At 59.6% G+C, this 27,245-nt stretch overlaps 1 protein-coding gene across 15 annotated transcripts in view; it reads left to right on the top strand.

Annotated features, from left to right (window-relative positions):
* The first annotated feature begins 12,829 nt into the window (after window positions 1-12,829).
* Window positions 12,830-27,245, top strand: part of MEGF6 (multiple EGF like domains 6) — a 107,202-nt gene continuing 92,786 nt past the window's right edge. For all 15 annotated transcript variants that reach the window (XM_058552711.1, XM_058552701.1, XM_058552703.1 and 12 more), the window contains exons 1-3: window positions 12,830-13,196; window positions 19,034-19,168; window positions 24,273-24,382. In XM_058552711.1, the coding sequence (XP_058408694.1) occupies window positions 13,090-13,196; window positions 19,034-19,168; window positions 24,273-24,382 (352 nt within the window). In that variant the 5' untranslated portion in view covers window positions 12,830-13,089. The remainder of the gene's footprint in view (window positions 13,197-19,033; window positions 19,169-24,272; window positions 24,383-27,245) is intronic.

The following is a 27,245-nucleotide window of genomic DNA, read 5'->3' as shown; positions in this document are numbered from 1 at the left end:
CGGCCGCTGTCGCCGTCGCCGGCCCCGCCCCCCGGGCCGCCGCGATTGGCTCCGCCTGGTCAGCCCCGCCTCGGGCTCCGCCCCGCCCGCCCCCGCCCGCCCTCGCGATTGGCTAGTCCCCAGCCTTCTTCCGCGATTGGCCCCGCCCGCCGCCGTTCACAATCGCTCCCGCCCCTCGCCGCGCAGGAAGCGCACGCCGCGCGCACGCCGGTTTCCTGTTTACGCGACGGGCGGGCACCGGGTCGCGGAGGGTTGCGGGGAGATGCGAGGGTCGGCGGGAATCGGGGCGCCAGGAGTCGAGCGTGCCTGCCCCGTTAAACGGGGTGCTCGCCCCTCCCGGGCGCGGCGGGCCTGGGCCCCCGACCTCCGACACGGCCTCCAGGTCCCTGTGCTGTGCAGTGTCTGCTGAGGTGCAGCGGGCGTCCGAGAGGGGACCCCGCCCCCCTGCGCGCGGCTCGGTGCCCAGAGGGGCCGGGGGTTCGCGCGGAGCCGTCGCTCTCGAAGGCAGAGGCGGCGGGGACTTCCAGGACTGCAGGAGGGGCCTGAGAGGCCGAGCGCTTTCCTCTGGGTCCGGTTCTTTCACGGATGGAGCAGCCGGGACGTGGGCCCAGCGCTGTGCTAACGCAGACGTGCCTGGAGTCCTCACTGCGCCCTGGAAGCGGCGCTCCCCTGACCCCCACGTCAAGGAACGGGACACGGAGGCACGGGGCCAGGTCACTTCCCCAAGTCACTCCGTCAACGGCTGAGCCGGGATTGATTCTAGGCAGGTCTCTGGCCCTGCGCTTGTCTGCAGGGCACTAGAATTGCGTCTGTTCTTCCCATGAGTGATCTCCGGGAGCCGGCGCCACCCTGGACGTCTGCCGTCGCTGCCAGGGGCCACAGCTTGCTGGTCTGGCCCCCACAGGCCCCAGGCCGACCTCATCGCCATCCTTCTTGCACCGTCGTCACAGGAACCCAAGGCTATGCATCCGTGACAGTGTACAGTCCCTTCCAAATGGGAGCACCTGTGATCCGCATCCAGTTGGTCACTTCGGACTTCCGCTGCCTCTACTCACGCCACCCCCTTACTCTCCTCACCCAGAAATCCTTCTTGCCTCACCCCTACTGTGTCCATCCTCCAGCACCCAGTTTAAGACCACTCTCCCCAGGAGACGTTGTGTTCACGCGGACTCCCTCTCCACTTTGTTCTTTGCTCTCTCATAATAACCCGATCTGTGTGTGCCAGACCGTTCTGCTCTGTGTGTGTGTGTCCTGTATATAATCCACTCCGTGTATGCTGGGTCATTCTGCTGTGTGTGTGTGTGTGTGTGTGTGTGTGTGTGTGTGTGTGTGTGTGTGTCCTGTATGCAATCCACTCCATATGTGCTGGGTCATCCTGCTGTGTGTGTGTGTGTGTGTGTGTCTTGTATATAATCCACTCCATGTGTACCGGGTCATTCTGCTGTGCGGGTGTGTATATGTGTGTCCTGTATATAATCCACTCTGTGTGTGCTGGGTCATTCTGCTGTGTGTGTGTCCTGTGTATAATTCACTTTGTGTGTGCTGCGTCATTTTGGTATGTGTGTGTGTCTGTGTGCACCCTATTTGTTGGGAAAGTTCGATGGAACTAGTCCCTTGCGTATGATTGGCGCTTTGGGATTTATAAACACTTCCACAGTTCTTTGGGTTTCACAACAGCCCAGGGATGTAAAAACGCTATTGTGTACGTGTTACAGTTGAGGAAACAGGTTTGGAGAGTTCTGGTGACATGCCTGGGGGCCTCACGGCTGGCACAGCTATGCCGATTAGCAAAATCTCTCCTGGTTTGTGCAGACTTGGGTGCTCTCAGGGTTTCTGAACGATTCAAGATTGGCCCAGTCTTCTGTTCCCCAGGACCCCCATCGGGGGAGAGTGCTGCTGCTCTGCACACCGCGAGTCCTCGACAGCCACTCACTACTCCACTTGGATGTCAACATCAACAGAAGTGGGAGGCTCTAAAATATCACAGATATTGAAATAGCTTTGGTACTTTGCTTCCTGGAAAAACAAAGATCTTAAAGAGTGCGAAGTGAGTGTGCAAACACAGGTGGCCAAGTGCTTCTAGACCGTCCTGCTGCTGAGGGGGCTGGGGGCTGCTGTGTCTGTGGACTGGGGAGCCCCTCACCTCTGGCAGCCAGAGCCAGGCTGAGTCTGCTCTGCCCAGTCTCTGCAGGGTGGGCCTGAATCAGGCCCCCGAGGGGCAGCCTGAACTGCTTGAGCTTGGGGTGCCCACTGACCCCTCTCCTGAGTCTCCCTTCGTCCTGGAGGGGAGTTGGAGCAGAACCAGCCACCCATCAATGATGGCAGCTGGGCATGTGGACTCAGGAGCCCGACCGCCTGGGCTTGAATCCAGCTCCTCTATTTCTGTCCATGTGGACTTGGACACTTAAGCTCTCTGTGCCTCAGTTTCCTTTTCTGGCAAGTGGAGATAGTAATAGTTCCTACTTCCAATGGCTGCTGGGAGGATTAAATGAGTTAATACCCATGATGTGTGGAGCACCCTGCCTGGCCCGTGTTAGAACCATTTCGGTGTCCACTGTTTATGCTGTCTGGGGAGCCTCTGCTAGTGCCAGGTATGTTGCAAACATTGCCTTTGCTCCCAACAGACGTGCATGAGGGAGGGGGCGATATTACCCCCTTTTACCGAGGAGAAAACAGTCCCAGAGAGGTTGTCACTTTGTGAAGGTCACACATCCACAAAGAGCTAGGACCTTCTGAAGCCCAGAGCCTGTGCCCCAGCACCCCCCCACTCCCTGTGCTGGTGGCCGCTGGGAGGGGCAGATGGAGGAGAGCCCCGTCCTCACTGACGCCCCCTCCACTTACTTCTTATTCACCACCGTACAATATACTTACATACGCTCAAACATGAGGACAAGGAAGAAGGCGTCGTTTCCTTTGACAGCAAGACTTCTTGGTGACCTTGATCAGGGACATCTCAGCGGGATGGGGAGAGGGTGAGAGGGGGAACCAAGGTTCAGGGGTCAAGGCTGAAGGTGGGAGGGTAGAAAGCGAACAGCAGTGACATAGGCGGGCGCTCTGGAGGAGTTTCCGGGTGGTGGCGGCAGTGTTGGGATGGAAGAGGCCCCGGGTCATTTTCACAAGACAGCCAGCCCCTGAGGGCCCAGCCTTCTCTGGGTCTGAGCTCTGGCTCATCCATGCATAGCTACTATGGCTGACCTTGAATGGTTAGTTAACCTTCCTGCTTCCCTTTCCTTGTCTGGAAATTGAGAACAATAAACCCAGCTCACACGTTGTCACAAGGCTTAAATGAGCTCATACGTAGCCAGAGGTCACAAGGCTTAAATGAGCTCATACGTAGCCAGAGGACCCGTGTGAATTGGCTGTCAGTTGGTGTTTATTCCCCTGCACAGCCTCACTCCTCAAGATGCTCAGTGAGTGTCTGGGAGTGAATGAGGAAAGTCAGTTGAAGATGCAGGAGGACAAGGGCCTGATTAGTGGGCCCAGATCCTGGCGGAGGCTGACAAACCAGAACCTAGAGCCCAGGGGTCAGAGTTAGCTCAGGGCAGCAGGACACCTTCTGCTTGGGGACAAGATGGAGAGAGACGAGGCTGGTGTGGACAGGTGAGGGTGGGGATGTGGCAGGAGGGGCAGTGAGGAGTTCTCAGGACGTCTGTTTTCTTCATGGGGGTATGGGGATGGAGCTGGGAGTTTGGGTCAAGACGGACGGCTTAGAATAGCAGTGATGAGCAAGGGAGCTGACTGGGGGCAGGCGGGGGGATCACTGAGCAGCCTGGAGACTTGGGGAGGTTTGCAGTGGAGCCTTCCACACGGCAGTTGGTGGGAGTGGGAGAAACCAGTAACTGGACTGATCTAGACTGGGGGTTTGCTGGGTGGCTGTGGTTGAAGACAAAAGAGAAAGGGGAGGCCAAGATCCTGTGAGGGAATGTTTGCCAAGAGCTGTGAGGGGTCAGGGATTTCACCCCACTTTTGAGCTAACAGACTGGCCTGCCATGGTTCCTTGGATGCTGGCAGAAGACACGAGACTGCTGGGTCAGAAATGAAAGACTTTATTATTCACAGGAAAAGCAGTGGACAGAGCCTCAGCAGGGTGTGCTGGTTCCCTGAGCCCCAGTTCCCACAGGGGCGATGCCACTGTGCCTACATGGATGCTGTACACACGGCAGGAACCCAGGCCTGTGAGCAAGCTTGGTCCTTGTCCCAGAGGGAGGTGTTACCTATCCCCTCAAGGTTGCTCTCTGCAAACCCAAGCCTGAGAAAGGGTCCAGGAAAAAGCCTGGTCTTCCTGGCATGTCCAGCAGGACGTGTGGGAGCGTCTCCCAACCTTGTCAACATGGAGGACCTTGAGTGCAGGCTTCCGATCTGGCTGGAGTCGGCAGTGGATCTGACAGGGACTAGTGACTAGGAGAGTGTGCAGGGATGAAGAGCGGAGGCCTGGATGAAGTAAATGGTTGTGGAGTGGAAAGACCCGGATGTCTGGAAGCTGTGGTCTGTGAGTGGGGTGCTGGAATTGGGAGATGTCACAGAGAGGGCGAGGGAGAGAGAGCATCTGGATGCCTCAGTGAATGGGATGAAGAACTTTGGGCAAGCAGGGGCCCAGCACCAGTAGACGAGTGGGTCCTGAGGTCCCCAGCATGCTGGCCGAGGTACGCATGGCAATGAGGTTGCTGCTCCAGGTGCCTGAGCTTCAGTGGATGTGGGATGTAACCTGTAGGTCCGCAAATTCAAGAAATGATGGGGGGATGAGTGAGCGTGTGTTAGACAATAAGTGGCATTTGATGGTGATTTGTTTCCTGGGGCTACCATACCCAAGTACCACAAACTGGGGGGCTTAAAACAACAGAAATTTGTCGTCTCCCAGTTCTGGAGGCCAGAAGTCCAAGATCAAGGTGTTGCCAGGGCCATGCTCTCTGAAGTCTCTAGGGAAGAGTCCTTCCTTGCTTCCTCCAGCTTCTGGTGGTGGCAGGCCATCGTTGGCATTCCTTGGTTTCTGGCTGCATCGCCCCAATCTCTGCCTTTGTCATCACATGGCCGTCTTCTCCCCTCTCTGTCTCCTCTTCTTGTGAGGTCACCAATCATGTTGGATTAGGGCCCCACCTCATCTTAGCCTCATTACATCTGCAAAGACCCTGTCTCCAAATAAGGCCACATTCACTGGTAGTGGGGGTTAGGACTTGAGCTTGTCTTTTTGGGAACACGATTCTCCCCGTAACAGATGGGTAATACGTGTGCAAACAATGAGAAGCTTCAAATGGAAACCGTTGCTCTCCACACACACACTTTGGTTGTGGGGCAGGGAAGATGGCTCACGATGGATCTGGCTGTGGAGTGTCCCTGAGCTGTGTTTGCGACACTTCTTTCCTGGGGCTTTTGAAAGGTTGTTCCCACTCCCATCAGCAGGTGGCAGAGTTGCCCACACGGTGCCTTCAATTTGCAGCACAGTGTCCAGTGCTGGGTGTACGTAAGCCGGAGGTGAAGTCATTATTTATCCTCTCTTCCTGCAGAAGACACCAAGTCTCAGCTGGGAAGTGCGGATTCTTATCTTAATTTCCGGATGCTGTGGTTCAGCATTTTACAAAATCAGTGTGTCCCACCTTTGACATCTGTCTCTGATGGAAGAGGGGGTCTGGGGTGTGACGGGTCCAGGCACATGCCAGAGGGAGCCCCAAGGGTGGGACCTCAGAGTTGCCAGGTGCTCTGGGGGCCAGGCACCATTCCCCCCAGGCTGGAGCGTAATGTGCAGCCTGGAGAACATTCCTGTTTGCAGGGTCTGTGGGCCGAGCTTACCTTCCAGAGACAGCTGCGTTCTGGGCAAGGCCCCTCCTCCCTTGAAGGAACCAGGCTGTGCACTCAGCTGGTCCCAGACCTGCGTCCAAGGCTGGACAGTGCTTGGCGGCTGTCGTGGCCCCAAGGGACCCATCTAAGAGCGGCCGTGTGGTGTTTTTTAGAGACTGCCCTTCACCTTTGACTTTGGCAGGTCACGACAGAGGTAGGGGCAACTTCGACAAAGAAACACCGTTCCCAGCAGATGGGGACTATGGCCTTTGGGATAAAGAGGGCAGGCTTCCAAATGTCTTGGCTTTAAGGCACAAGAGCAGGATACGGAGAGTTAGGATGGACACAGTTCTCCCACAGTTTCTAAAGGCTGAGCTGTTTCCGTGGTAACTTTCATCACATCCTGCACTCGACAGGGATGAGGGTTGGTTGCTCTGCTTCCCTGCCACCCAGTTCACTGGGCCCAGGTGCCCCGAGTGCTCTCTCCGAATCTGTCGAGAGTTGCAGTCACCGCATGATGGCGTGACCGGCGGGAAGGTCTGGCTTCACGGGTGTGCTTCCCTCAGCTGAGCGGGAGCCAGCAGGATGCTGGGGGACATCAGGTTAGGTTGAGGGGCCAGGAGATCTTGGAAGGGACGTTGCCTAAGATTGAGGCGTCGGCTCTTGTTCTGAACGGCATGGCAAGGAAACACACACTGCTTTGTTCCTGAGAAGTGCAGGGGCCGCACCGCCGAAAGCGTGTCCAGCAATAGCGTTCCGAGTCTCCCAGACCTGGCTTCGGGAGGAGCCTCTGTCTGCCCCGGCACACATGTGCTGCTGAGACTGCCCCAGCCGTAGAGGCCCGTCGGGCATCCCCGTGCATGTCCATCTCCTCTCTAGGCAGGGTGCTCCCCCAGGGCAGGCACTGGTCTGCCTTGTCACAGCTTGTATGAATCTCCTGCGACTGCCATGAGAAATGACCACAGACTCAGTGGCTAAAAAACAGAAATCTTTTCTTTCACAGTTCTTGAGTTCAGAAGTCTGAAATCCAGGGCAGGGCTGGTTCCTTCTGGAGGCTCTGAGAGAGAGTCCATCCGTGCCTCCCTCAGCTTCTAGTGGTTGCCAGCAATCTCTGGCATTCCTTGACTTGTAGATGCATCGCCCCATCTCTGCCTCCATGTGGCTGCGTGGCCTTCTCCTTGTGTCTCTGTGTGTCTCAAGTCTCCGTCTCTTTTCTCTTGTAAGGACACCTGTCATTGGCTTTAGGGGCCACCCTAAATTCAGGACAATCTCATCCAGACATCCTTAATCACATCTACAAAGACCCTTTTTCCAAATCCAGGCACATTTGCAGAAACCGGAGGTTAGGACTGGACATCTCTTTTGGGGGGACACAATTCAACCCACTACACTGCTGTACCCCAACACCTGGCGCTGTTGTGTGAGTGGGGTGAAGGTTTCTGCTCTTGGTGTTGGCAGACAATCTGCAACACCCTTCTCGATGCTGCTGCCCGCCCCGCTAAAGGGCAGGGATGAGTGAAGGGGGAGGGCCTGTCTCTTCACCAAACAGCGGTGGTACATGTTGACCCAGCCCAGCAGGCGGGCGGGTCAGAGGCTGAGTGGAACCAGCTTCGGAAATGCCGCTCTGCTGTTTGTCACCCACGCGGACGGAGGCACAGAAGGGCACCCCGCCTGGTCCAGGGCCTCACAGCTGGTCAGCAGAGGGGCCCTGACCCAGGCATCTGCTCCGCAATCCCCATCCTACCCACCGAGCTCGGGGCCCCATCTCACGGCCCACTCTAAGTTTGTGTAGATTGCTTCTTTGATTTTAGTTTCTCTTCTGGAGCAAATGAGGAGATTTAGAAATGAACTTCAGAACCAGCTACTCAAGGACCTCCCACTGAATTGGCAAAATGTCTGGTGTAGGGTTTCAGATGCCAAGCTCTGCTTGTCTGGAGGTTTCCCCCATCTCTGGCTCCAACCAGAAATGCCGCTGATTCACGGTCAGCCCGGAGGGGCCTGTTTGTGGACACCAGCAGAGTCTCCCTCGCCGTTAGGGAGGCACAGACCCCTGTGGACACTGCATGCGCGGGCCTCTCATCCGAGGGCCTGAAAATGCCTTTGGTGCTAATTAATTTGCCTGCTCACTGTCAGGAGAGTGTCTGTAAACATTCAGACTAGATGGAGATTCGTCTCTCAGATTGCCAGCAAGGTGAGTTTGGGGAGCTCGGGAGGCTGTGTGGACCCCTCTCCGTGGGCCCTGTCCTCCGTCTCTCCGGGGACTAGAGCAGCAGGGCGGCTCTGGGCAGGCGGCAGGAAGCAGTCTGTGTGGAAGCGACCAGCCAAGCTGTGGGGGGACTCTCCCTTCTCCCCACGTTATTTTTCCTTGTACCAAAGACTGTTTTTATCATTTCCAACAAAGAATGAGACAAAAATATTGAAAAGCAGCACCTTTTAAAAATGCTTTCCCCGCACCCTAGAGCGTTGTTGGCCTGATGTGAAAGGGAACCGTGTTCTCCCCCTCCACTTGGGGAGGCTCCACACCACAAGTCTGTGGGTGAGCCCGGAGAGGCCACCTGGGTGCCGCCGGCAGGCTAGTGAGTGTCCACTGGATCTGAGGCTGGGCCGCTGTCAACTCCTGGCTTCCTCGCTGGCGCCTGCTATCGGGGGTCTCTTCCTGGCCCGAGTGAGGTGCCTTCCGTTCGGTGTCACACACCCACTAACACTCGGGATTGTGAGGGCCAGACCGTGTCTGTACCTTGTGAGTCGAGTCAGTGAATCCCAAGGTGGAATGGGGACGTCTTGCTACAGTTTGGCTAAAGGTTTCCAGGACGGGAATTTGGGCTGGGACCTGAGACCTGAGATGGGCACACTCCCTCCTGAGCTCCTTTTGAATCAATGGGAGTCTGAGGCCATGGATGTACGGAGGCCTTGTGGGTGCACATGGGGCCCGAGGTTTTCAATTCCCCAATCCTACACCAGGGCAGCGCCCCACAGTGTGGGCCGCGTGCCTTTTCTGCACCGCCAGAGGGTGAACCTTCCCGCCACAACTGTTGCCCTTCCCAAGGTTGATTACTGTGAAGATGCCAATTCTTCTGGAATTAATGTATATGTTTAGTGCAATTCCAGTAAAAAGTCCAATGCAGCTTTGAAGGAACTGGATACAGGGACTCCAAAAGAAGAATGACAGGCGAGAATTACTAGTGTAATTTGCGGAGTAAAATAAATGAGTGACAGGGAGGTGCTCCCGTGCAATCACCTGAGCCTGTCGCCGGTAGCTTCCAGGAGGATGACCATGGCGCACCGCTGTCCCACTGCCATGATGCAGGGCAGATGGTGGAACCCTTTGGGGTTGGAGCCAGAATCAGTGGACATACCTACAGGCAGATCCTATTTGCGGTTCGTCCAGGTTAAGATGCTGTGTCGCGTGGGTGGAAGCAGGCAGGCTGGCCAAGGGCGGTGGCACAACCAGACAGCTATTGAGTGTCTCGCTTTGCAGCACAGAGCAGGGTAAACTCCACTTGAAATAAATACATGCAAAGTTAATGAAGAAAGAACATATTCATGATCTTTGTAAGCTAAGTGCTTATTTCTAAGCAATGGAGGAAACAGCAGCGTGGAAAACTATACTTTATTAAAAAAACTTGGGCCGGCCCCGTGGCTTAGTGGTTAAGTGCGCGCGCTCCGCTACTGGCGGCCCAGGTTCGGATCCCGGGCGCACACTGATGCACCGCTTCTCTGGCCATGCTGAGGCCGCATCCCACATACAGCAACTAGAAGGATGTGCAGCTATGACATACAACTATCTACTGGGGCTTTGGGGAAAAAAAGGAGGAGGATTGGCAATAGATGTCAGCTCAGAGCTGGTCTTCCTCAGCAAAAAGAGGAGGATTAGCATGGATGTTAGCTCAGGGCTGATCTTTCTCACACACAAAAAAAAACAACAAAAAAAAACTAAACTGTGCATTCAAGTACACAAAATTAGAAACTTATATCGTCTGGAAGCATTGTCAATCCTATTAAAACTGAAACTACAGACCAGGAAAATGTGTGCAATGTCTCACAAAGTGTCCCTTTGTTATGAAAATGGACAAAGATAGATAATTCTTAGGGGCTATTTATTGTGTTCTGTTTGGTTTGATTACTATAAAAGAAAACTTGTTCGAGTTAAAGTTAAGCGGTCGGATGCTTGCCCGTAGCCCACATCTCAGGTCTCAGACTGGGCAGAGGAGATGGGTGGGGGTGCTGGGGGGAGCACCAGGGAGGCAGGACAGCCCGCGTGAAGGGAGCTTTGCTTTGAGAGGTGAGCTCCCTGCTGCAGAGTCATCCCTCTACACGTATGCCTGAGAATGTCAGCTCTGTCTGGGGCCCGCAGTCCTCCCCAGTGGGTTCCCCGCGGGATGGCAGGTGTCCGAGCCAAGGGACCTCCAGCAGGAAGGGCACACCCTCTTCCCACCTGCCTGCCGCCTGGCACCTGCCTTAGCACTGTTCACCTGGCAGCTGACCTTGGTGCCCGGGACTGTGGGGTGGGTAGATGCTTCAGGGGCCCTTCCAAGTTGGGGGCAGGAGGGGGCTGGAATGTGTGCACAGGGTCGTGTATTTTTGTACACTTAGCAAGGTAACTTATTTTTACATTGCTTTTCTTAAAGAAGGCCCCCTTCAATTTTATATATTTCGGGCCCTGCCAAACCTGGATCCCCTCAGGGTGCACCCAGATTCTTTCCCTCTTCCTTAGAGAAGCTGGAGAATTTTCTGAAGCCACAAGTTGCCCTCACTCCACTGTCCAGGGCAGGCTGGAATTCAGTGGGGAGGCTGGCGAACATCTGAAAGGTGTTCATGCATTCACTCAACACACACTTATTGGGCACCCATTTTGTGCCAAGCACAGCTCTAGAAGAGAAGGCTAAGTGGTAAAGACGGAGAAATGGGTGGGCCCGTTGGGAAGCTCTTGGGGTGGGGCACTCACAAATGCTTGCTTGCACTCCAGGACCGAGGTGAGGCGCGTGGCTCTCTCGGGAAGACAAGGTGCTAGGGATCCTGGGCGAGCGTGGGCCTGGAACCCTGGCGTGGGCCGGCCCTGTGGCTGTGATCCCAGCGAGGGACCGAGGGGCAAGAGTAGGAGCAGGGTGGGCACACAGGGGTCATGTTTGGGGCATCAGCAAGCAGGGGGCCAACCTGTATTTGGGGCTTCAGAAGACAGTGAAATCACCTTGCTATGTACTGAATTGTGTCTCCCCGAATTCACATGTTGAAGCCCTAACCCTAAATGTGACTGTATTTGGAGGGGCCTTTAAGGAGGTGATTAGGGTTAAATGAGGTCATAGGAGTGGGGCCCTGATCCTATAGGGCTGGAGCTTTATATGAAGAGGAAGAGACACCAGAGCTCGCTCATGCTCTCTCCCTGTCTCCCCCGACCACGTGAGGACACTGGGAGAAGGCGGCCGTCTGTAAGCCCAGAAGTGGACCTCGCCAGGAACCCAACTGCTGGCACCTTGATCCTGGACCCTCAGCCTCCAGAACAGCAAGAAAACAAATGTCTGTTGTTTAAACCTCCTGGTCTGTGGTATTTGTTACACAGCCTGAGCTGACTGAGACACCCCTCAACTTGTCCAGGGGCAATCAGACTTGCTGGACCTCTGTCTACTGTCTGGCCTTGAGTGGTTTTCTCTGATTTATAGGCAGCAGGGTAGAGGGTTTAGCGAAGGTCCCCACAGCCAGAACCCTGTGTTCAGTTCCCAGATCTGCAGTTTACAAGCTGGGTGATTTGGGGGTGCTGTCCCCCCCAACCTCAGTTTCCTCATCTGTACAGCAGGGTAATAGCAGCACAGACCTGACAGGACCTCTTTCCCCCCCAAATAAGATGACTGTAACCCTCCAGGCAATGTGGAGGGCTCAGATAGATGGGGGGACACTGTTGCATCTCCATTGCTTCTGGACAGCTGGGGGTCCCCGCCTCCCAAGCCCCTTCAGCCAATGCTCTGTGTGAGGGCAGGGGTTCTTCACCCTTCCTAGTCACTGAGACCACACGAAGTGTTGGGGGAGGGAGGTCCCAAGGAAGGGGCCCTGCTGGGCTTTGGAAGGGAGGCCGACCATCTGTGGGCCTCTGCAGCTGGGTCTGGCAGGGGTTCGCCCTCCACACAACTTCAGGTGACTAACAGGGTGCCCAATTGGCCCCCATCTGGTCCCACCCAAGACTGCACCTCCCTCCCCTCTTCAAAAACCTCCTGAGGGGATTGTCCCTACCCCAGGGACCCCATGACCGCCAGAAGCACCCCTGGAGCACCCCCGGAGCACCCTCTGGAGCACCTAGGAACCCCCTCCCCCCGGAGTAAGTGAATTCCAAACCGAAACCAGGTTTAAAAGGAGAGAAGTTAAGTCCTCCCCAGCGAGAGTCCTGCCCTAGACCACCTCTGGGGAGCAGGATGACCCCAACCCCAGGCCACTGGCCAAGAGCGCTCTGCGCAGAATAGGACTAAAAATGCCCAGGGGGTGGCTGGTGAGCACCAACGTGGGTGCCAAGGGGGAGTGCCCAGACGCACAGGGAGGGCTCGCCCGGAGCAGGAGGGGATGGGACGTCAGGGGTGATGGTGGACGGAGCATCTGCGGGGAAGACAAGCCGAGGCCGGTTCCTCATGGGACTTGAGAGGGACGGAAGGCTGAGGGCTGCCCCTGAGCACGGAACTCTGGCGTCCGGGGGTCCGCGGAAAGCTGCCTTTGCCGGGAGTGAGGGGCGTGCCTCCTGGCGCCCCGCCCCTCCGGGGTTTGCCTCTCTGGTCGCACGGGACCTGGGACTTTCAGCTTGAGGGGAGCAGGGAGAGCGAAGGGACTGCGCCGGCCCGGCAGGGAGACTGGGGGTGTGGACCCGAGCGGGGCTGCAGTGGGGCTGAAAGCCGGGAGGTGCCGGGCTAGGGGTAGGGGTCTGGGCGGGACTGGGGCGTGCCAGGGGCGTGGCTCGGCAGTGGTGGGCGGGGGGTCGGGGCGGGGACGGGCTGTGGGCGGGGTCGGGGCTGGGGTCCGGGCCGGGGGCGTGGCGAAGGCGGGCCGGCCTCTCGGACGCGCGGCTCCGCGCACACAGGGTTCACCGCGCCACGGCGGGTGTCGGCCTGGGCACACCCAGGCGCGCAGGTCTCCGCGCTGACCGTAGGGCGCGAGCGGGAAGCCGGACCCTCCGCACCTGCAGCGTCCTCGGGCTCGGCGGACCCCGCGCGGACACCTGTGGCTGCGCCCGGTGCGTCCCCCGGGCCATGGCGCACGTGGAGGCGGCGGCTCTGCGAGGCCCCCGGGGCCGCTTGTGAGCTGGGGACCGGAGGAGGGACCCGGCGCGGAGCCGCGGGCACGATGCCTTTCCTTCCCAAGGCGAGGGCGGCCGGGCGAGCGGTGGCCCTGGCCCTGGTGCTGCTACTCCCCGCCGTGCCAGCGGCCGCGCTCCGCCTGCAGCCCACCATGTGAGTAGCGAGAGCAGGAGGGCTCGGCGGGACGTCCGGAGACCCGGGCCCCTGGGCGGCTTTGTCCCTGGAGCCCTGATAACAGTGGGCTCTGCCGTAACTGGGGAGGGGAGGTTAAGAGGCAAGTTTCCGGGGTTGGGTCTGGGGGCGCTTCCGTGGCAGGGCCACCCCGCCTCTCTCCTTCCCCTTCCCCCTCTCCCTCAAGTCTGCAATGTGGATTTGCACACTAAGGCAGATGCTGCGCTCTGGACCAGAGGTGAGGGAATCTGGGTCCTTGCCGGGCAGGGTCTGGCTAGGGAGCCCAGTTTGGAGAAGGCAGAAAAGAAGCAGTAAGTTCTCACTTCCTTCCAAAGCCTGTCTCCTGGGGCCTGGGGGGCCTGTGCAGGGGCGGTTGTGCCCAGACAGGGAGGGGGCCGTCTGGAGTTGATTTATGTGTTAAACACGTGCGCTTTGGGGCTGAGAGACAGGAGATGGAATTCAGTACCAGAATGGGCAGGAAGAGAGGGTCAGGGAGCCAGCCGAGATGCATTTAATTTTGAAAGATGATTCCCCAACGGGCCATTTAGCGGTCTCTCTTAAACAGCAAATCGATCCTTGTGCTGGCCTCAAAGGAAAACTGGTGCCGACGCGAGCCAGTCTGGAGGAGGAGGTGGAGGGCAGCGTTCCTGCAGGGTGCTGGGCCTGGGGTCTGCAGAGCTTGGAAAGGCTGTTGAGGGGCTGCAAGAGGGGCAGGGGGCAGCCCAGGCTGGGGTTAGGGCCTCCCAGAGGGCCAGGCAGCACGGAGAGGACAGGTTTCCAGGCAGAGCTGGGGAGGGGGCAAGTCCATGCCCCCAGGGACCCTCACCCCAGGAGCAGGGTCTGGGGGCCTTTGCATCCAGGAATGTGAGCGGCTAAGTCCCAACTCTCCACGTGACTTCTGCCGGACATTCCTCTTTCTTGTGATCCATTCCGGGGAGTTTAGTTTGTCCAGGAGAAGCCGCAGCCTCCGACTGGATTATCATGGTGGCTGTCGGCCACTCAGCCTGCCTGCTCTTCACATGGTTGGCCAGGGACTTCCAGAGGCCCAAGCTCCTGGGAATTTCAGGGTGCTGGTCAGGGTGGGCAGCAGCTCAGCCGATGAGGACAGAGGGCTTTGCTCTTAAGAGGGGGCTTCTGCCCCTGCGCGCTTGTGGAGACTGCCGGCCGCCCTTCCTGGGCTCCCTTCCCTGAGCCCCTGGGGAGTGCAGCCAAAGACTGTTTCCATAAGGTCTGCCCGCTCACCTAGGGCTCAGGGAGCCTCCAGCCAGTCTGGGGAAAGCCTTTCCAGCCAGTGGCTAGTGGCTGCATGAGAGGTCAGTCTCTCTCCGCTTCACGCTTTTCCCAAAGCCTCCCCTCCCTCCCTCTTCCCTGCTCTTCAGATCCTGGGCTCTTTCAAGGCTCCACCCATTGCTCCTCCTCCCCCTCCTCTCCTCCTCCTTGGGGAGCCTGGGGGCCTGTGCCCCTATTTCTTGGTCCTGAGCTTAGCCACTCAGGGCTTCTATCCTCAGATTGCCCCACTCATGTTGAGTTCTGTGCCACCTACGCGCACACCTTCCCCAGCCCTCACGTTTTGTAAGCGCCTGGCACGGGCCCCGACATGCAGTAGGGCCGCAGTGGGCGCTGCTGGCTGGCTGAACGGGATTGGGGGGAGGGCTCTTCTGCTAGACCCCAGAGAGATTTCTCTGCTGGGCTGTGGAGAATGATGTTGCTTGTTCTTGGGCTCCCGCTGGCGGAACGTGTCCAGCTTCAAAACCAGCCACTTCTCATTTAAGCCTCTAAACTGAATTTCTGCTGCCGTGGAAGAGTGGCTTGCCTTTCTTCCTGGGGCCTGGAACGACTACGGACCACATGTAGGCCTGGCCCGAGGCTGCTGGCTGGGCTGTGGAAGCAGGGTCTGGGGACAGGGAGACGACGTCCCCACACACTGGAGCTCTGACCGGCTGCGGTCCGAGGCTGCACGAATCAGAGGAGACGTCTGCTCCAGGACTCGGCTTCCCTGGGGCCGGAGGCCGCTCTGGGCAGCTGAGCCAGGAAAAAGGCCAGGGCTTCAGACCCCTCTCATCCAGGGAGAGCTGGCCCTCCAAACTCAAGTCCCCACTTGCAAGTAGCCTTTGGACCGACCCCCGGCCCTGAGGGCTGGAACGGCTCCGTTTGCCAGGCTGAGCCTTCCTCAGGCCGTTCAGAAGCCCTCTCCTCACTGCTCAGGAGTCAGAAAGCTGAGCTGTACTTTCAGGGGCCCCTGGGAAGCTACTGGGAGCCCCCCTTTGGGGCCCTGCCTCCCTGCCTTTCCTGGGGGGAGGGGACGGAGTGCACCCCCATCACCAGCCGCTGCGCGCCAGGCCCTGTGTTTGGTGCTGCACACGTGCATGACATTGCACTTACTGTCCAGTTGTCTAGTGGGAGGGACTCCAGGGGTCATGGCATCCTTGGGCCCCAGGGCTGGAATTGGGTCACCTAAGCCCAGAGAGAGATGCTTCCCACGTGCCCGCTGCACCCAGGCCGGGGGACGCGTGTTCAGAGGTCAACTGGAGGGGGGGTAAAAACAGGAGTCCATGAAAGACATAATGGCGACACTCCTCGGCAGCACGGCCTCCTCCTGGACGAGGGGGTGTGTGCAGCCAGGCATCCCCGGCTGGTGAGGCTGGCTGTCCCTGGCTTTCCCAGCCTCACCTCCTCACCCTGGGGCCCAGGGGCCTAGAACGCCCACCCTGGAGGGCACTTCTCGTGCCCACACTCACCTCTAGCTCCGGGCAAAGGCCACCAGCCTCCAGGAGCCCCGCTCTGCCCTGGAGCGGATGGCCCCCCACTGCGATGAGCCCCACCCCCCGACCGAGCTGAGTTCACTTTGTAGTTTCCTGCCTCGCCCCGACTTTCCAAGCTCTGCGTGGGGCGTTTCTCCTCCCACTGACTCAGTGGCCAGACCACTGTCCCAGCTCTCCCCGCAGCCCCTGGCACCCCTAAGGACCCTTGCGCTCTGTGGCATCCCCTCCCTGAGGCCTCCAAGCTGGCATCCTGTGAGCTGAGCTGGGTCGGCAGGAGGGAACAGTGGTGATGTCCTAGGGGATGTGAGGCCCTGGGACCCAGAAACACAGGGACTTTCTCTGAGCCAGGGCCCATGCCAGGTTCCAGACATGCGCGGTCTCATCTCAGGAGCACAGGAGCCATAGACTCACCTGCTGCCGTCACGCCCTCTTTACAGATGCTGAAAGAGGCTCAGAGAGGGTCAGCAACTTTCCTCAGGCTGCACAGCAGGCCCCAGGTCTGGGTTGTTGGTTCTTTTTTTTTTATGAGGAAGATTAGCTCTGAGCTAACATCTGTTGCAGTCCTCCTCTTTTTGCTGAGGAAGATTGGCCCTGAGCTAACATCCATGCCCATCTTCCTCTACTTTATATGGGACACTGCCACAGCATGGCTTTACAAGTGGTGCATTGGTCTGCACCCAGGATCCGAACCTGTGAACCCCAGGCCGCCAAAGCAAAGTGGGTGAACTTAATGGCTATGCCACCGGGCCGGCTCCATGGGTTGTCGGTTCTAAAGCCCGTGCTCATAACTGCCCTCCTCAGCGTCACCTCCATCCTCAGAGGATGATAGAGCCACTCACAATGGCCACCCACAGCACAGGGCTATTTCAGGGTCAGGGCTGGGGCCTGCAGCCAGGAAGCTCAGGGGCCCGCCCCCTTCCACTCTTCACTAGGAAAGCTGAGAGTAGACATTTGCGTTGCCAGGCACAGGTGTGGGCAAAAGAATTTGGAGCAAAAATGGTGCAACATCTATAGCAGTTCGTTGGGGCAGGATTCAGTTTGCAAATGGCACTGTTTTTCCTGGCTAGAGAAGCAGCCCATTGGCTGCCTGGGTGCCCCAGCATCAGGAGTAACACCAGCTGACACCCACCTGGCCATCAGGAGCCTTTCCGGACTGGCTCATGTAAGCCCCACAAGAGCCTGCGCCGTCAGCGCCGGGAGTCCTCATGGTCCAGTGCGGAACCGAGGCAGGAGAGGCTCCGCAGGCTGGTGTGTCTCCTAGATGGTAGTGGGAGCTGAGGTCCAAACCCAGGCTGCCTGGCAACGGAGTCCTTGCTTTGAACTGCTGGGCTAGTGGTTCTCAAAAGTGAGTGTGCTTCAGTATCCCTGGAGGGCTGCTTGCAGCAGGATGCCTGCCTTCCCCAGCTTCTGATTCAGTGGGTCTGGGGCCCAGAGAATTTGCATTTCTGATGAGTTCCCAGGAGAGGCTGCCAGGGACCCCACTTGTAGAACCACTGCCCCGTGCTCTGCTGCCTGGGCATAGGGCAGGGTCAGAGAGACCGTCCTGGGTGACAGCCATGGGAAGGCGATTCCACCGCTGAGGTGAAGGGCATGGAGGCCCCATTTCCTGGAACCCAGAGAGAGCTGCAGCTGCAGACGGGGCGCCCAAGGGTGCTGTGGCCTGGTATGAGGAGCACAGCCCCCACCCAACCGCCCTTGGCAGGAAGGGAGCGAGGAAGGACAAGTACCCAGCTTTTCTCTCCTCCCACCCTCCAGTCTCCTGCTGGTCCTCCTGTGGCCAGACCCACCCGGGGCCAGAGGGCAAGGATGTGTGTGTGTGTGCTTGTGAGTGCGTGTGTGTGTAGCCAGCCTTGGGCCAGCACAGCTGGACAGGGTGGGCCAGAGTCTCCGAGTGCTGAGCCCTGGAGGACGGGCCAGCCCAGCAGACCAGCCGTGGACGTCGGGGCCTCATGGGGATTTTGAAGTCCCTGCCTGGCTTGGGGTGCGAGGGTAGTAATGAGGCCAGATGGTTTTAGGTACAGGGGCTGTGGGCTATGCCAGCGAGGCCTAGCAGAGTGGGGACCTCAGGTAGGAGTTGGGAAGGGGCCCTGTGCCCCATTTGCCAGGCCTTCTGCACCCCCAGCTTGGAACCAGACTTGTCCGAGGGGTGAGCCCAGAGCTTGGCTCATGTGGGAGGAGGCGCCTTGCCCCGGGCTGGCCTCTCTTCCTTAGAGGCCCCGTGAAATCTGGCTAGCTCAAAAACTTCATGAAGCAGTGAAACTTTGCCTTCTCTCCAGAAATTTACCTCTGTGGGGACCACCCGAACCCTGAATCAGGGCAGGCTTGCTTAGCGTCTCTCCAGGATGCCTTTCCCCTCACCTTCTGGAGCAGGGTGGGCCCCTCCTTCATCATCCCGATCACTACCACCTCCTTCCCGAGCAGGCGTGTTCCTTGTCCATATGCTCACCTGAGGGGGCTCAGCGGGGCTGGGGGGCCCCTGAAATTGCAGGGACGGTGGTCACTGGGAGTTGGCTGCACCCTGCCCCACCTGTGCCCCACCCTGTGCTGCCTGGTTGCCCCCCTCTCTTCCACACCTTGCTGGCTTGTCCTAGGAGCGAGCTTCCGCTCAGCCACGCGCCCCAGCACGACTAGCTCGAGGGACATCTCTGAGGCCGGGATGGCGGGGCAGAGAGAACCTAGGGGTGCAGTCAGACAGACTCAGGGTCAACGTTGCTGTTCCCGCTGACCCCCAGTTCCCATTTCAAGGGGGCAGTGGTGTCAACATGTTGGTGTCTTGGGAGGATTGGAGCAATGCTATGGGCAGCATGCAGCCTGTGCATGGGGGATGCTCAGATGTGTCCCTGTGGTTTTCCGTTTTCCTGCTGAGCCCCCACACCCTCCAGCCTGGGCCTACTGCAGGCCTGGGGTGGGCATTGGGCTGGGCACCCTGCCATGGGGGCTGGCCTGGGTTCTGGACCCCTGTCTAGATGGCTGGATACCTGTGGGCAGGCATGCAGGAGGGCTGGTGCCTGCCAGCTCTTGGTGGCCGGGACGCTGACCGTCTGTCCTCTGTCTCAGGCCCCACGTGTGTGCTGAGCAGGAGCTGACCCTGGTGGGCCACCGCCAGCCCTGTGTGCGGGCCTTCAGCCAAACGGTGCCCGTGTGGAAGCCGGGCTGTGGCCGGCAGGTGTGGTGCGTCAGCCACGAGCGGAGGTACGTGCTGGGGTCCCGGGGTCCCGTGTGGGAGTTGGGGCTCTGCTCACACCCAGAGCAGCGTTGACTACCCAGGAGCGGGGTGGTTGGGGCAGGACGCTCCCTGATCTCATGGCCACGTGCAGCCCCCTGAAACCCCTCCCTCATCTGAGGTCAAGTCCTCTCACACCCGCCTTGGGGTGAGGCTGCCACAGCAGCAATTCCCAGACTGCAGCATTCCTGCTCAGCGGGCACCGGGGGCCTTCATGGGTGGGTGGGGGGGACCCTGCAGGGAGGGGGTGCTCTTAGAGGGATGGGGAACCCTGTGGAGGAGGTGGAGACCCTTTGGGGAGAAGGGAAACCCTTCAGGGAAGGGGTCTCAGTTGGGGAGGACCCCATGGGGCAGGCAGGGACCCTGCGGGGAGGAGTGCTGGCCACTCGAGCAGGTGAAAAGCGGGCGCCCGGCCTGCTGAGTTCCTGGCGGAGACGGCTGCTGCCTGACCCTGGGCCTCATTCCCAAGCCCATGTGAAACCTTTTATTGCTCAAGATTTTATTTCAAAATCAAACGTAGGGCGTGCCTTTGCATACCTCTCCTCTTTTTATAGACTTGGGTTCTGGAATCTGCCTGATTGCAAAGCTGGGGCATGGGAGGGGCTCAGCTGGGGCAGCTCCCCCGGCCTGGACGCTGGCGGCTGCTCCGGGTTAGACGAGGAAAGGTGGGACCATGTCCTCAGACCGTGTCTAGCGTCTCTGCGAGGTCTTTGGGAGGTTCCCTGCGTGGTGTCATCCATGTGGGGTGTGCACCTGCTGCGTCTGCCCCAGGAGCTCCAGGGTGGCTGGTTCAGGGTGCAGCTTGCATGTTAAATGTGTGTCTGCTGTGTGATTTGTGCGTGTTCGCAGGAGAGAAGGTGCCGTGAAGCTCTAACAGTGGTTCTCGGCCGGGGGACCCTGGCAGTGTCTGGGGAGTTTCGGTTGTGTGAGGTGAGCTGGGGGGACGGGCTGCTGTAGCCAGCAGGTGGAGGCAGGGACGCTGCTCGACACACTACAGTGCACAGGCCGGCCCCTCAGCAGTGAAAGATCCCCCTGGATGTCAGGAGGCTGAGGCAGAGACACCCTGGGCAAAAAAGAAGAAATCTCCCTCATGCTTCCCGAGAGGTGTGCACTGTAGTCTGGCCTCTGGCCTCCACGCTTTCCAGGATGTACGTGTATTTACAAAACGGGCATCAGGTCCCGTCAGTCGCACGCACCCCCCCCGCAGCAGCTCGTGGTGAACAGCTCGTGTTTTGGAAGCAGCTGGAAGCCCTGTGGACCCAGGGCTGGGGAGTATGGTGGCCATGCCGGGGAAGCCCCCGGGGGTGGCCGTCAGGTGATTTCTCCATCGCTGGTCTCCAGGCTGGCTGGACAGAGGGGAACAGCGTTTCCAAAGTGTCTGGGTGTCTTCAGCCTCCTGGCGGGGCGTCTGGTGGGGAAAGTCCGACTGTTGGGGGGCCACGCTGCCGGGCTGTTTGCGGCGGGGCCACGGCCTCTCTGCTGTGCTTCGTGTCTGGGGGTCAGTGTTCTGTGTCGGGGTGTCCTGGGAAGGCTCAGGAGGGGCCCATGTGCAAAGCAGGTTCGGGGATCCTCTCCTTACACCGCCCAGCTCGAGGCGTCTGGAGCCTCCCTCCCCGAAATGCGGCGGTCCTGCCTCAGGTCTGCTGGAGCAGTTGGGCCCCTGGCCTGGGGTGGGGGCAGCTCAGTGGATGGGCAGCCATCCGGTCTGCCTGGCTCTGGAATGTAGCTGAGGTCCCCCTTCACTCTACACTGTGCTGTTCTCAGCACCAGGTGAGCAAGAGCTGTCACCACCACCCTGCCCATGGGCCATCGGGTGGCCTGTAGGGTTTTCTGGAACCAGCACCCAATGTTGGTGGAGGACCCAGCCTCACTTCCCTTCTGGAGGGCTCCCGGTGCCATTAATGTGTCAGCCTCTCCCACGACGCCCACGGCTGAGTTCACCATGCCAGCCGTGGGAGGTTTCCCGAATGCCTTGTCCAGATGTTCCTCCAACAGCTGTCCAGGCTATGGCTGGCACAGAGGACAGCCTCTTGCTGGCATGCTCCTGTTCGTCCTTCACAACCCCACAGAGCCTGGGGCTTCCCCGTGAAGCTGGCCCTGAGCCCCCGCCCTCCCTTCTGCCCATCTGCCCAGACCCGCGTCCAGCCTTCCTTTGTTGATGTCCCTTCTCCTCCTAGCGTGTCAGGATGTTTTCCTGACAAACCTGCCAGCCAGCACAGGCCACCCCAGGCTTGGGGAGCTCCCCAGGGTGTGTAAAGGGACCGCTGCCCTCTGGGTGTGTGGTCCATGCAAAGGAAGAAAGGGAGGAGGAAGGAGAGAGGGAGGAGGGAGGAGAGAGGGAGGAGGGAGGAGGGAGGGAGGAGGGAAGAGAGAGGGAGGAGGGAGGAGGGGATGCCTGGAGCATGGAGTACACGCGTGTGCCCCTCCCAGCAGGCCCACCCCTGCTGCGCTGTGGGCTGGGCTCTGAGGTGGCTGCAGAAGGTGCAGGAGTGGGCACCAGCCTGGTAGCCACGTCCCCCTGTTGACCCTGGCCCTGCCATGAGTGGCTGGAGCCCGGGTGAGCTGCGTCCTGTGTGAGCTGTGTCCCGTGTGAGCTGTCCCTGTGTGAGCTATGTCCCGTGTGAGCTGTCCTGTGTGAGCTGTGTCCCGTGTGAGCTGTCCCTGTGTGAGCTGTGTCCCGTGTGAGCTGTCCTGTGTGAGCTGTGTCCCGTGTGAGCTGTCCCTGTGTGAGCTGTGTCCTGTGTGAGCTGTCCCTGTGTGAGCTGTGTCCCGTGTGAGCTGTGTCCCGTGTGAGCTGTGTCCCGTGTGAGCTGTGTCCCGTGTGAGCCGTCCCTGTGTGAGCTGTCGCATGTGAGCTGTGTCCTGTGTGAGCTGTCCCGTTGAACTGTGTACCATGTAAGCTGTGTCCCGTGTGAGCTGTCCCGTGTGAGCTGTGTCCCGTGTGAGCTGTCCCTTGTGAGCTGTGACCCGTGTGAGCTGTCCCTGTGTGAGCTGTGTCCCGTGTGAGCTGTCCTGTGTGAGCTGTGTCCCGTGTGAGCTGTGACCTGTGTGAGCTGTCCCTGTGTGAGCTGTGTCCCGTGTGAGCTGTCCTGTGTGAGCTGTGTCCCGTGTGAGCTGTGTCCCGTGTGAGCTGTGTCCCATGTGAGCCGTCCCTGTGTGAGCTGTTGCATGTGAGCTGTGTCCTGTGTGAGCTGTCCCCTTGAACTGTGTACCATGTAAGCTGTGTCCCGTGTGAGCTGTCCCGTGTGAGCTGTGTCCCGTGTGAGCTGTCCCTTGTGAGCTGTGACCCGTGTGAGCTGTGTCACCTGATAGCTGCAGGGGAATGAGGGGTCTGCACTCTCGGGGGCCGTGGGGGCTGCAGGCTGACCGGCTCTCTCCAAGGGTCTCTAACTTTTGGGGACATGGGGGAGGGTGGCCGATGGGCCTGGTGGGCCCTGTCTTCTGGGTGACCGGGAGGAGCTGCACGTAGCCCCGGGAGAGGGATAAATATTTACGGTGGAAGGGCCCAAACACTCTCTGCTCTGCCAAATGTTGTCTGCTGCCGTGGTCGGTTTCTCTCAGGCAAGTGGTTTCATGTCCTGCCAAAGTGGTGTTTTGCAAAGCCCTCCCGAGTCACTCTGTGCAGTGTGCACGCACTCATGCTTCCGGGAAGCAGCCCTTGTTTGTTTGCGGGGTCTGGGTCCCCAGGGGGCCACGGGCTTCCCACCACTCCCAAGGGCCAAGCCCCAGCATGCTGGGAGGTGTTTGTTACCTGGGGATGGCAGCCCAGGTCCTCCCGCCGTCCCAGGGCTCAAGGGCCCTCGACCCAATGGCTGTTGGCCAGCGTCGGGTCCCGGTTCCCACAGACAGCGGTGGGGGTTGAGGTGGTTGTGCCTGGAGGCTGCAGGGTGGCTCCGGGGGCGTCCCTTTCCTCTCCTTCAGTTACCCCTCTCTGTACCTCTCCCTGCCTCCTGCCCCCACACATCCGCATGTCCAGGTCTGCCGTTGTAAACACGAGGGCCTCATAGCCGTGGGGCCTGAGGGGCTGTGCTGAGCGCTGAGTCCTGTTTGAGTTTCCTCTGGCTGCTCTAACAAATTATGACAAGCTGTGGCTTAAGACAACAGGGATTTTCTCTCTCTTAGTCTGGAAGCCCGGAATCTGAGATCCAGGTGTGGGCAGGGGTGGTTCCTCCTGGAGGCTCTGAGAGAGAGTCTGTCCTGGGCCTCTCTGCCAGCTCCTGGGGATGGCCGGCGATCCTCGGCGTGCCTAGGCTTGTAGACATGTCACTCCAACTCCGCTTCTGGCATCGCATGGCAGTCTCCCCTCTGTCTGCGTCCAGATTTCCCTCTTCTTGTAAGGGTAGCAGTTGTCGGGGTAGGGCCCACCCTAAGCCAGAGCCTCATCTTGACTTGGTGACATCTGCAAAGACCCTATTTCCAAATGAGGCCACATTCACAGGTTCCGGGTGCGCACAGATTTTGGGGGACACCACTCAGCCAGCGCAGCAGTAAGAGACACGGGGTTGGGGCGGGTGGGGGCAGTTAGCCGTCCGGCTTGCTGACCGTCACCAGATGGGGGTGGGGGTTGTCTGGGCAGGGGAGGGCTGAGGACAGGAGTCAGGGGGGTTCCCCAGGAGGGTTGGCAGGGGCGTCGGACAGATCCTTGGGTCGTTGCAGCCCACTCGCTGAAGAACCAGAAACAGAGCTTTCCGGAAGGGCAGAGACCCTCCCAAAATCTGAGGCCCACCTGAAGAGGAGCCAGGACGTAGGATCTCTGTTTAGGGGTGCAGCCAGAACCAGGGGCAGCCTGGCTGTGCTGAGTGGGGTAGAGAGGGGGTGGGGTAGCATGTTCCCGGGCAGAGCACGGCAGGAGGCCACTGTTGCTGGCTCCAGGACGGCCGTGCGCCCCCCTGCTGGCCCGTCGTCCATGCGGTGTGGCCCCCCCCAAGCGTTGACCTGCTCAGCTGTGAAGTGGGGACAGTCTGAGAGGCAGTCTTATGGAGGGGATGTGACCAGAGCCAAACGCAGTGGGTGAAATGCCGTGAGCGCTGGTCTCTCCATGGTAAAACGCTTCTCTTCTCTCTTCTTTTCTAGAACCATCTACTACACAAGCTACAGGCAGGTGTACGCCATGGAGGCCCAGACCGTGTTCAGGTGCTGCCCGGGGTGGAGCCAGCAGCCCGGTGACCGGGGCTGCCTCTCCCGTGAGTGCTCCCTTGCCCGTCCCGCCTGCCCTGCTGTCCGGCCTGCCACCCCCCGGCGGACAGAGGCCGCGTCTAACGGGGAGGGGTTCTCTGGCTGCAGCGGGATACAGGCCCTGGGTTTCTGCACTGGGTGGGATGGCTCCCAGGAACTTGAAGGGCTTCCAGGGCTACTCATTCTGCCACTCTGTCGCCAAAGCCTGTTAAAGTGAGATACTAAAGGAGAAGGCACAGCAAATTCCCCCCACACTGATGTTGGCAGGAGCCGCAGAAAGAGAGAACTGGGGTTGGGGGATGCTCTGAGCCAGACGGTGGGGAGCCAGCTGCTGGTGCCCGAGTGCCTGGCACTGGGAAGGGGTCTGAGGGCAGCCCCGGGCCATGAGTTGGTGTCACGGGACTCAGGCGCCTCTGAGCCTGGTTCGGGGCCAGCGTTATGGAGTGTGACCCCTCACCCATGCCCACACCCCTGCTCTCAGAGTCCTTCTGCCTGCTTTGTTTCCAGAAAGGCCTGGCACTGGGCAGCGGGCCCTCGGCCTCTGTGGGCGCATGAGACAACAGCTCCCATTCTGGCCCTCGCTCGCTGGCGCCCTGGGCCCAGTCTTCCTGTCTACCGAGTGGAGCCTTAGTCGCTGCCTCCCTCAGAGGGGGAGGACCTGACAGACGTGGGAGGGAGGGGACCCCGTGTATCAGCACATGCGAGCGACATGTGCTGTCGCACACGACAACCCAACCCCGGGCAGACAATGGCAGCCTCCTTTATAGACAAGGAGACTGAGGCTCTGAGAGGCGGGGCCGGGGCTGGAACTGACTTGTCGGATCCTAGCGGGCGGCTGTGAGGCCTCTGCTTTGGAAAAGGAATAGCGCTCCTGGCTGTGAAGTCTAGCTGCACGGGGTGTTTGGAAAGGGCGCCTGGCACAGGTGGGCTGGCAGGTGAGCGTAGGCACAGGAGGGTGTGGGCACAGGGGAGTGTGGGGACAGGAGGGTGTAGGCACAGGGGGATGTGGACACAGGGTGGCCGGCAGGTAGGTGTGGGCACAGGTGGGCATGGGTACAGGGGTTGTGGGGACAGCTGGGCTGGCAGGAGAGTGTAGGCACAGGTGGGTGTGGGCATGGGGGTGGGGAGTGGGCAGAGGGGGGCCGGCAGGTGAGGCTGAGTGGGTAAGAGGAGTCAGCAGGTCAGCCCAGAGGTCTGGCCTCCCCAGAAACAGTGATGTGGCATCCTGTGATGTGAGGTGAGGGACGAGACTGGGCCGTATGGGGTGGCTGGGGGTCAGGGCTCCCCCAAGTCGGGGGGTAACTGTGGGTGGGCCGTTCTGTGACTGGGACGGGAACTAGACACAGCCGTCTTCGTGGCCCCTGGGTCCCTCCTCATACAGAAAACGAAGGGGCCAGTAAACGGGGTCCAGAGATGTCCCCACCTGAACTCCAGCGGGAAGAGGGGAAAGAAAAGGACGTGGCGATGTTTTTCCATGAAAGGAAATGAACAGTTCTCTCCAGGAAGGGAGTTGGAGGATGGAGGAGAAGGAAGCGGCTCAGGGGCCTCCCGTGTGGGCAGGAGAGACGGTGGGGGCCGGGGGTGGGTGCTGGCCAGCCGGGCCCTCAGTGGGGCGGTCAGGCCCCGGCAGCGGCCCTCCTCCCCGGCGCTCTGATCGCAGCGGCTGATGGGAGCCAGTCTCTGCTTCTGGCGTCTGGGAAAACAAAGGGGTCTGTTGAGTGGGGCGCAGGGCAGACATCAAAGCCGAGGTCCCCTGCGTTCCTGCTCTGAGGCGGGGTTCCTCAGGCCTGAGGAAGGTTGCTCTAGTAACTGGTGAACCAGGAATTGGGGTGGGGAGAGGGATTGGGGTTTACGGTTGTGGGGAGCACAGCCTCTCACACCCGGGAAGGGACATGGGTGCACAACTGCACGGCCGGCCCGGGGAGTGGGGCCCTCTGGGCTTGGCCTCCTGGGCTTGGGGAGCGGGTGTGGGTGCCTCTCATGGGCCGGGGGAGGGGAGCCAGGGTGCAGGTCCAGGTTTGCACGGCAGCATCCCTGTGATCATTGTCCCCTCTGCACCCCTGAGCTGGGGTCTGGTGACCCTTGGTTTCTTCTCTGTCTTGGAGTGACCATTCCAGGGACAGATGGGGAAAGTGGCGGGGCCAAGGGCCGGGCAGACCCTGGGAGGCCAGGTTGACCTCTCCCCACTTTGGATTTGGGGCCTGAGTGCTGGCTTCTCGGGAACTTGGGGCCAGCACTGGGACAGGTCTACAGGGACAGGGTTGTGACAGTCTTTTGTCCCCAGTCTGGCTTTGCCTGAGCTCCCGGCCTGTCCTGCAGCTCTGCCTTCCTGTGCCCATGGCCAGGAAGGATGAGGTGGCTCTGCCCTGGCCTGGCCAGTGGGCAGCAGAAGGAATGCAGCTGGGGGCCAGGCCACACTGCTCACTGGGAGGTGGGGCCCCAGATGGGCAGAACCACTTCAAGTTCCTCAGCTCAGGGAGGGGTCTCAGCCGGGACCCTCCCAAGGGCAGCCTGGGCCTGGCAGAGGTGGAGGAAACGGGCTGGGGCTGGACTGAGATGGTGGGGAAATGGGGGATGGGGGCGTCTCAGCTGCTGGGCCAGGCCTGGGGGATCCAGGCTGTCACATCCACTGGAGACACAGGACAGGGTCCCCATGTGTATCTTGAACTTGAAGCTTTGGCTTTCTTGGTTGTTTGTTTTTAAAAAATCATTTTTAGGGCAGGATTTACTGATTTATGTATTTGGCTTTTGTCTGTTTGTTTTAATGATCCAGGAAAAGCCCTGTGATCTGGCCCCTTGGGACCTCGCTTGTCCCCCAGTGTCTGGGTCACCAGTGTGTGCAGGGGAGGGGGTGGAGTTCTCACGGGCGGG

The sequence above is a fragment of the Diceros bicornis genome, chromosome 13 (assembly GCF_020826845.1).
Source record: "Diceros bicornis minor isolate mBicDic1 chromosome 13, mDicBic1.mat.cur, whole genome shotgun sequence".
NCBI lineage: Eukaryota > Metazoa > Chordata > Mammalia > Perissodactyla > Rhinocerotidae > Diceros > Diceros bicornis.
This window is presented reverse-complemented; position numbering and strand designations above follow the sequence as displayed.